The 10,279-nt window shown below is 42.2% G+C and overlaps 1 protein-coding gene across 1 annotated transcript in view; it reads right to left on the reverse strand.

The window, feature by feature from the left end:
* Positions 1–10,279, reverse strand: part of ICE1 (interactor of little elongation complex ELL subunit 1) — a 99,501-nt gene that overhangs the window by 50,599 nt on the left and 38,623 nt on the right. The window contains exons 12-13 of the mRNA XM_068236662.1: positions 4,685–4,765; positions 1,070–1,108 (exon numbers count right to left, since the gene is read on the reverse strand). Of these exons, the coding sequence (XP_068092763.1) occupies positions 1,070–1,108; positions 4,685–4,765 (120 nt within the window). The remainder of the gene's footprint in view (positions 1–1,069; positions 1,109–4,684; positions 4,766–10,279) is intronic.

Consider the following 10,279-nt stretch of genomic DNA (forward strand, 5'->3'; position numbering starts at 1 on the left):
GCAGTTTTTTTTTTAACCAAACCAAGGTTTACAGAAACAGCATAGAAAAAAATATTACAACTCTGCTAGTGCCAGGCAGACCAGAGGCACATTAATCAAGGTTAAGCAATACATTCAGAAAGACTGCAACATCAAAAAAATATTGCAATAAACATGAATAGCACAGAAGGTTTAGAAGCAGAGCTATACCAGACACATATAGGTATACAGGCATGTCAAATCTGACAGATCTACCGATAGTATGTGGAAAAAAAAGAATAGTAAACATGTAGTGTTTGAGTCATATTAGGAGGGGACTATCTTTCAATCCAGCAATCCCACACAAAGTGGAATTTAGTGGGAGCTTTTCTATGCAGGAAAACTAGTTTTTGTTTTCTTTTAATATAAGAAAGGCGACGATCAATCCGTGACACCCATTCCTGAAAGGTAGTGACCTCTGCAGACAACAACTTAAGAGCCACCTCCCGTCTGGCCTGAAATAGAACCGGAGACATAACATACTGAACTTATGAAGCTCTTCTGTCTGTAATAAGACCTAGTAAGCAAAATGCATGGCCTAATGTAGGGCAACCCATTTTATCATGTAAAACCTGCTTGTGTGGGCATTCCCAGATCAGGTGGTAAAATGGTGGGTTAGTTGATCGACATTTCGGGCAATCTGTGGATGCACTGCAGTAAAGTTAGCCACTTTAGTTGGTGTGAGGTCAGACTGGAGAAGGATATTTAGTTAAGCAAGTCTCTCCCGCACAGATGGAGAAACCAACCGAACTGCATGTATGCAGTGGCTTTATTTGATTCATTCATTTACAAGCTGCATAAATCTGCTTCAACTCAGGATGACATCTCTTTGACCAACCCGGTTCTTCATCCACCAACAATGCCATATCTTACCTGCCTCAACATTTTAGATTCAGTACTTACCGTACCTTCAGCCAGGCACTTAAACAATTAACATCTGCATAATAGCAGCAACTAGGTAGACTGCTAGCTGAAGTGAGTTGAACTACATATAAATATACATATATGAATTACATATAACGTACATATAAAATGTCAAGGTTTTTCTCACCAGAACTGAAGTTACTCTGCAGGGGTAATGACATGTTTGCTAAAACAGAAAAGGGAGTCCATATGAATGTACATCATGTTATTGTGTTATACTATCATCAGGCTAAACTGTTAAAAAGTTAAACACAGTTACTGATTACACGAACATGGTTCTAATTAGAACCCAAGATCTGAAAATTGATAGGGAACTGGATTTCCAGGACTCCACAACAAATATCCAAGAAAATTTCTCAGCCTATACACTGGAACAGGATAGTACACTTTACCATTTTTTCTGTAATACTATAGTACAAAATATATGATTTTATTTTATTCTTTGACTGTTTGTTCAGAATGGGTATTATTGATCTTAGGACATAACAGTTCAATCTGTAAACATTCTCTTTTTTTTTAAAGCACTTGCATGCTGTAAATGAAAACTGGCTTCACTCACATGCAGTATTCTGTGTATATTCATCCCTCTGACAGAGGTTCAGTGATCAGTAGACTAGAAGCCACTTGATTTGCTCCTAGTTTGCTCTCTAGTTTACAGGCTGTCACAGAGCTTGTAATGAAACTCCATATTAAAAGCAAGCTTATTAACTTTGCTTGAAAGAAAAAGTTTAGGCATTACGTATCACCGGATGTCTCCAACTTTGAACTTAATGTGTACCAGAGGCAAACTAGTACTTATTCAAGAAGAGGGAAGCCTCTGGATCCTTCCTAGGCGTCCCACGCCATCCTCTGAACCAATGTTGCTGCTAGTGGATACACTACAGAAATCTGGATCACAACCACACTTTTCTTCATGCACAAACAAGGCCATACTGCACCTGCACGAGTACATCTACGCCTGCTCAGTAAGCCAGAACCAATCATGCTACTGCGCAGGTTTGGCAGGGCTGCGCGTGTGCATGAAGAGGAGCGTGGTAACGATCTTTAGGAGGGTCCCGGGCAGCCGCGGTGGACGAGAGGGCAGCGTGGGAAGCCTCAGCAGGAACCAAAGGCTTTCCTCTTCTTAGGAGGTTCGCCTCTGGTTCATATTTGATCCTCTACTGACTGCAATATATTTCTTTAACATAGTTTCAAAAAGTAAAATTCACAGATAAAATACAAACAGCTTGTTCAGTATAACAGAAATTTCTTAGTTACATGACTAGCTGTAAAGTTACCAAGATTTACCACAATGTAATTTTCATTAAAATGAATAGGAAGCGCAAAAAGGCAAATATGTAATTTTTTTTTTTGCGCCCCCATTAATTTTAAAGAGCACCCTGAAGCTTGGGTACAAAATTAGATACTTAGCTAAAAAGAGAAAAGACTCAGGATTCTATTGATGCTTCCACTCACTCGGTTTGTCACCCATTGCTGAGCACACCCCCCCCTCCCCCCCCCCCCCCCCACCGCGATAGACTAGCGACAAGGCATGTTCACTAATCACATCGGGGCCACGCAGCTCCTCTTTCAGTAGCATGGCCGCGCAATAGCAGAGAGAAGAGAAGCTGCGGGGCCCTGAGGCTTCACTCCCTTAAGTACCTGATTTTGATCCCGAGCTTCGGCTTGGAATCACTTTAAAATACAAATTGTAAGGATGTCCAATTTCTAGGGGGGGGGGGGGGGGGGGGTTAATGGGATACTTCTAAAACCAGCCTGAATGCAACTGTAATGGGCCAATTAAGCTTAGGAATGGGCCAATCATATGCACTCCCTGGTGATTGGACCAACTGCATGCAAACTAAGGACTGGTGCACACCAAGAGCGCTTCTGAGCACTTTTAAAAAAAAGCTAGTGCTCTGAAAAACGCTTGGTTAATGTCTTTGTGTGGGATGGATCACACCAGAGCAATGTGATTTTTTCCCAAACACGGGTCCTGCAGCCTCAATGTTAAGTATAGGAAAAGTGGAAAATCGCTCCAAAAACGCTGGAACAGAGCGACTGTCTTAGCGTTTTAATCAAAAGCAGTTCGCTATCAGGTCAAAGTTTAATAAAAAAAAATTTACTAGCTACACAAAAACGCTCCAAAATTTTCTAGGCATAAATAGAAAATCGCTAGGCACATGCCTAAGATCGCTTAGAAAACTCACTTTAAAAAACGCTTAGAGCTTGCAATTATGCTAGCGATTTGTGGTGTGCACTAGCCTTAAAAAGATACGTCAGCAGCTTGGAAGCCAGAATTAATAGCAGATCAGTGATTATAAACTAAACTGAATTCATTAAACGGTTACACAGCCTCATAAAGTATACCAAGTTTATTTAAATGTATCAAAATATTAAAAGACACCGATCCTCAATCATAGATATATGTCACAAATCAGCAATTCCCATAAGAACCCCCATAAAAACAATAGTAACTGCGGATTGCATATATGACGCTGGCTGCGTCTCAAGATCAAATATCTTCATAGTACCATGGAAAACAAAACTGTATCTGGCCAGAAATAACAATTTCCCTTCCGTTTGAACAGACGTCCGCGCACTCATACACACACACACACACTTGTGCCTAATTGTCTCAATATGGGGGGCCCCCTTCTTCTTACTTGAACTTCGTTTTTCCCAAGGGATTCAGTTCACCGTTATGGCTAAGGAACTGGAATGATCGACCACTTGATTAAAACAGGGAGGATTAGATCTCACCCATATTAGTAGGGATTTGCAATCAGAGATATCTCCGCTGGTCCGCACATCAGGGTCCTGGTAACTTGCTTTGGAGCATGATGCTGTTACCTCCACCGTGCCAAGGACTTCCCTTACGGAGAACGCCAGCCCGGAGTTCCGGCGCGTTTCACGTCCCAATTGGACGTTTCATCACCCTGATGAAACGTCCAATTGGGGCGTGAAACGCGTCGGTGGGCGGAGCTGACGCGGCTGCGCGCGTCACCGCACTCATCCACACATGTGGCATACGGAACTCCGGGCTGGCGTTCTCCGTAAGGGAAGTCCTTTGCACGGTGGAGGTAACAGCATCATGCTCCAAAGCAGGACCCTGATGTGCGGACCAGCGGAGATATCTCTGATTGCAAATCCCTACTAATATGGGTGAGATCTAATCCTCCCTGTTTTGATCAAGTGGTCGATCATTCCAGTTCCTTAGACATAACGGTGAACTGAATCCCTTGGGAAAAACGAAGTTCAAGTAAGAAGAAGGGGGCCCCCCATATTGAGACAATTAGGCACAAGTGTGTGTGTGTGTATGAGTGCGCGGACGTCTGTTCAAACGGAAGGGAAATTGTTATTTCTGGCCAGATACAGTTTTGTTTTCCATGGTACTATGAAGATATTTGATCTTGAGACGCAGCCAGCGTCATATATGCAATCCGCAGTTACTATTGTTTTTATGGGGGTTCTTATGGGAATTGCTGATTTGTGACATATATCTATGATTGAGGATCGGTGTCTTTTAATATTTGATACATTTAAATAAACTTGGTATACTTTATGAGGCTGTGTAACCGTTTAATGAATTCAGTTTAGTTTATGCTTATGGCCTAGGTTATCCTTGTCTCCATACTTCAGTGAGAAATGAGTCCCAAGTATGACACTGCTTATGTAAAAATTAGTTATATCAGTGATTATCTCTACCCTTTTCCAATCATGGTAACCCTGGAGGAAAAAAAATGAATAAAAAAACTCTTACCCAGCATGAGACCACCATCACTGTGTTCAGTTGAAGATTCTATGCAACCCCAAATATCTTCCAGCAGAAGTTTAATTTTTTCTGATGAAACAAAATATGCATTCATTAATATGCATTTTAAAAAAAGGTAAATATATAACAGTCTACTAAGAGTACATTTTGAAGTCATCTTATTTATACAAGTAAAGAACAATACACCACATCATTTTACTGTACTCTTGTAGTTGAAGGTGAATTATGCTGGCTTAATGTTGCCTGACCTGAAATCAAAAACAAAAGTTTGCTTTCTTAAAACAAAAAGAATTTGCGAAAATTCATGTTGGAGTAAGCTTGAGATGTCTCCCAGTGCATCAATGCTGAATATATGCAAATTAACCATTGTTACCCTTAGAAGCTAAATACACCTCCAGATCCGCTGGAATCAAGTGGCATAATGGTGCCTAATTGTGCCTATATACATGCTCAAATAGCTGGCAAGAACTAGGAGACCCTAATCTAGGGCACAGAAAACGCCATTTAAAAAATAAATAAAAAAGCTACACATATTTAAATATGTTTGAATTATGTCCACATTAGTCAATATTATCTTTATATAACTCCCCTCAAGCAAAACTTAGACTACCAGGGTTACAATCTCAACTTTTAAAAGTGGAGAGAGGTACCAGGCAAGGATGCCCATTATCTCCCCTATTATTATCTATGGCCATAGAACCGTTATCTTTGGTCATCCAGACTAACACAGACATAAAAGGTTATACAAAAAATGATACCGAGTTTAAAATCAGTTTCTATGCAGAAGATGCTTTGCGGTTTCTTTTTCATCCAATCACCTTTTTACCAGTTCTATTGCCATTGTTAGAGCACTTTGGAGCAATCTCAGGGCTCAAAATAAATACACATAAGTCACAGGCTACGACAGTTAACTTACCCCCACAGGTAATTAAACTCTATCAAGCAAACTTTGACTTCAAGTGGGTCTCTCTGATGTCCCACCTCAGGATTAAATTACCATCAGATTATGAGGGTTTAGTTGATGCAAATTATATTCCTCTTTTTTAAAAATTTGCAAAATCTACTTAAGGATTGCAGCACCTATAAGATTTCCTGGTTAGGGAAAATTACAGCAATAAAAAAAAAACGGTAATATTACCCCGTCTGCTCTATTTGATGAGGGCTTTGCCAGTTAATCCTGGAAGAAGGCTTATGAAGTTTCAAAGGGTAGTTAACGCATTTATTTGGAATAAGCCAGCTCGATTCAAAAATATATATTTATACAGAACTGTGGATGGGGGGTTCGGTGCTCCAAACTTGTGGAATTACTTTTTGGCAGTGAGACTCTCTCAGATGCTGTCCTGGCATTGAGATGATGATTTGATCCCATGGATAGTTTTTGAGCGAATTTCCATTTTGCCTATTAATATATCCGCGGGTATTTATCTTGGAGATACTCACTTGAAGACAATTTCTAAAAACAATCTAATAGTGGGAGATAACCTAACCCTCTGGCATCGCCACAAAGATAAGTTCAATATATGTTCTAACAAACCCCCTAAGTTCTCATTTATTGGTCACCCTGGCTTTCAACCTGTTTTCCGGGATTCTTCTTAGTTTTCATGGTGGATCCAACATGGCCATACAACCTCTAATCGCTTATGGTTGGGTGGTAAATTTATATCCTTTGAAATGCTACAATTTGCTAGGGACTTACCTAGAACCCAGTGGCCTCAATTCACTAAACTTAACTCCTGTCTTTAATAACTCTTCTGAGCTGTTTTACAGTTATCACAATTATATCACCATGGTGATAACTGTAAAACAGCTCAGAAGAGTTATTAAAGACAGGAGTTATGCTTAGTGAATTGAGGCCATTTCCAATACTGTCAGCTATGACATTTCTTTACCTCTAATTCAAGCCCCTCAGGTTTAACTAACAGTTCCTATTATGAGAATCTCTTTCTGGCACCCCATGTAGATTCTGGGATGATCTCATGAATATACTCATATCTTAGTAGTACCCTCTCTGATCAAAAAAATGAAATACATGTTAGATTGGGAACAAGACCTCCAACAGAACCTTACTATTAATGACTGGATTAGCCTTATTAATAACCTTAGCCTTATTAATAACCTTCATAAGGCAACCAAAACGCCAGCTGTTAAAGGCACTGCACTAAAACTTGCTACTAGATGGTACAAAACTCCAACTAGGTTGCACAAAATATTCCCCTCAGTATCACCATGTTGCTTTAGGGGATGCCAGGACGATGGTTCGATCCTTCATATATTCTGGGATTGTTCGGAGGCGATTAAAATATGAGGTACATTTTTTTGAGGGTTTTAACAGAATTACCAATAATAATCTTACATTAACGGCATCACAAGCTTTACTGTTCGCCCCTAATCATACAGTCCCACGGAAATGGAAGCGGGTATATTATGCATTTATAGGATCAATCCTTTGGGCGGTTGCTAGAAGCTGGAAACAACCTACTATATTATTTAACCATGTTCTGTCTAGAATAGAAGATCTAAGAACTATGGATCTTATACACCACTCTATGTCAAATACTCTACACAAATATTGTGGAGAATGGGATGATTGGAGTAGATCTAAAATGTACCTTGATGGAGCTATATAAGTATTACATGATGTGTTATAGTGTGTTTGTTTTTGCTGTTGCTTGATCTGGACCTTTCCCTTTTTTTTGTTTTTTTTCTCCCTTTTCTTCTCATTTTTGAAGGTGCAAGTACTATAATGGTTACTAGTCTAGATTGTGTTTCCTGTTTTAAGACTATCTTGTCTAATAGCATTAGATAGATAACAATAACATAGAACTACCTACTGATCTAATGTTTCTGTAAACATTGCTATAAGTACAACCTAATGTAAACTTCTTTGAAATTGTTTTTTTCTTATAATGCTTTAATGCATATATGTATTTGATTTTGCAATCTTTAATAAAGATATTTGTAAAAGAAAAAGGTTATTATATAGAGTTTTTACAGGAACAAAGAAAATTAGTGAGACAAACCCCTAGTGAAAATACTTTCACTAGTGTACGAGGGCCAGTCGAGGTGAGGGAATGGATTTCAGATTCCTCACAGGTTTAAGCAGGCAGCATAAGAAACTGGAGCACATTTTTAAAAGACACTGGGATATACTGGGGACAGATACTATACTGGGTTCAAATTAACCAAAGACCTCTAAATTTATTTATCGTAGGGCCACTAACAAACACATTATTTGGCCCAAGTTATGTGGCCTCCCCTGCACAACACAGGAATCCATGGCAGGAAGATGGGTTTTACCCATGTAGAGCCAGCAAGGAGGGGCTAACACAAAGAATGGATAGTTTTGTATCCTTTAGTAATGGAAGGGTGCTCACTATTAAAGGGAACCAGAGAGGATGCAATATACATACCTGGGGCTTCCTCCAGCCCCATACGCACGGATCGCTCCCACGTCGCACTCCTCCGCTGCCTGCATCAGCCGCCACCGGGTCCCGTCATTGCCGCGAGTCGGCAAGTCGGCCGGCGGACGCGGCCAATTCTCCGCATCACAGGGTGCTCTCCCCATACAGATACGCATGTGGCTGTTAACTGCGCAGCCGCATGCGTACATGTATGGAGGGAGCCCCTGTGATGCGGACAATTGGCCGCGTCCGCCGGAAGTGACGGGTCCGGTACCGGCGGATCCAGGAAGCGGAGGATGGCGGCGTGGGAGCGATTCAGGCTTATGGGGCTGGAAGAAGCCCCCGGTATGTATAAAATCTGTTTCTTTTTTCACCCCCCGTTCCTCTCTGGTTCCCTTTAAGGGGTTTAGAACCTGCAAAACCAAATTTGCTGTGTACTTCCTGTGCTGCGACTGCAGAACCTAGTTAATTGGGAGAACCACCAGACCGTTAAAGAATAGGTGGGGTGAGCCACAGTGCTCACTCAGGTTTTTCTGGTTAAACCAGTAAAACTTAAGTCAGCTGACTCAGAGTACCTGATCTGCTGCATGCCTGTTCAGGGTCTATGGCCAAAAGACTGCCAGGCAACTGGTATTGTTTAAAAGGAAAAATATGGCTGCTGAGGGTAAAAACAGACACTTACCTGGGGCTTCTATCAGCTCCCTGTAGCAGTCATGCCCCATGCCGTCCACCTTCAATCCGCCGTTCTCCGCCACCGGCTCCGGTCTAGCGCGGCATGCTTTCTAACTGCGGCTGTGCTGCCGGGGCTGCGCGTCTGCTAGCTTCCGCTCGCGTCAGCGGATGCGTACTGCGCAGTACAAGAAATGTTTGTGCTGCCCCTGCGCAGTAAGCTTCAGATGACGCGAACGGGAGCACGCATTATTAGTCTATGTTAGATGAACAATTGCCCGGTGCCGGCGGCGGGGAAAGACAGATCGGAGGACGGCGTGGGACATGACTGCTACAGGGGGCGGATAGAAGCCCCAGGTAAGTGTCTGTTTTTACCCTCAGCACACCCCCACAGAACCCCTTCAAAATAGAGGGGGCAATCGTTTTGTAACTTTAAAGGGGCACTATGGCGAAAATTATGCTGTTCCATTATCCCTGCCTTCAGTTACTTAACTGTTTGTTGACCACTCCATGCAGATCGGCATGAACGCGGCGGCAGCCCCAAGACGTGAAGTCCTGGGATGGGGTATTGCAGGAGATTGCGCGCGCCGATCCGCACGCATCTCCGCTTGAATGATGGCGCTCTGCTTCGGCATCAGCCTCCCAGCGGCGATCGCTGCTAGGAGACTGTTAGACGGCAAAACCACCGTCTATTTACTGTGTACAGGTGCTGCGAACTACAGCAGCGCTGTACTGGGGACATCTGTATGACACGGCTTTACCCCTGGGAGACAGGAGAGAGATTGCCTCTCATAGGCTGATGCCCATGACAGCCGATCACCATCATTGGCTGGCAGGGGGATGGAGGGAGGGGCTGTATTAAAATAAATAAATGGATACATTTATTAAAAAAATAAAACAGAAATCACTGTTGGTGGGCAGAAAGTGTGTGTGTGTGTGTGTGTGTGTGTGTGTGTGTGTGTGTGTGTGTGTGTGTGTGTGTGTGTGTGTGTGTGTGTGTGTGTGGGGGGGGGGGGGGGGGGGGGGGGGGTGTGTGTGGGGGTGTGTGTGGGGGTGTGTGTGTGTGTGGGGGGGGGTGTCTACGAGAGAGATCACTTGTGTGATGAATTGAACGGCCCTGCAGCGAAGCCTTAAAGATGCAGGGAGGAAATGAGGTCGAAGTTAACCAAGATGGAAACTGTCTAGAATATAATTCTCAGCTTTTCCTTTATAAAATTCACAGGAATCATAACGTGGACAGTGCAATACATCTGTTATGCAAGTAAAACTAGTATTTATCTCTCTATATATCTATATAGATCGATCGATCGATATCTATATCTACATATCTATATCTACATCTATCTATCTATCTATCTGTGTGTTTTATTATTTCTAGGTTAGCAAGGGTGTCACTTGTTCTTTAAAGTGAAAAAAAAAATGGCTTCAAAGGGACTCCGAGCTGGATAATACAAAACGTTTTATACATACCTAGGGCTTCCCTCCAGCCCCATACGCTCCGATCGCTCTCACG

The sequence above is a fragment of the Hyperolius riggenbachi genome, chromosome 5, assembly GCF_040937935.1.
Source record: "Hyperolius riggenbachi isolate aHypRig1 chromosome 5, aHypRig1.pri, whole genome shotgun sequence".
Lineage (NCBI taxonomy): Eukaryota > Metazoa > Chordata > Amphibia > Anura > Hyperoliidae > Hyperolius > Hyperolius riggenbachi.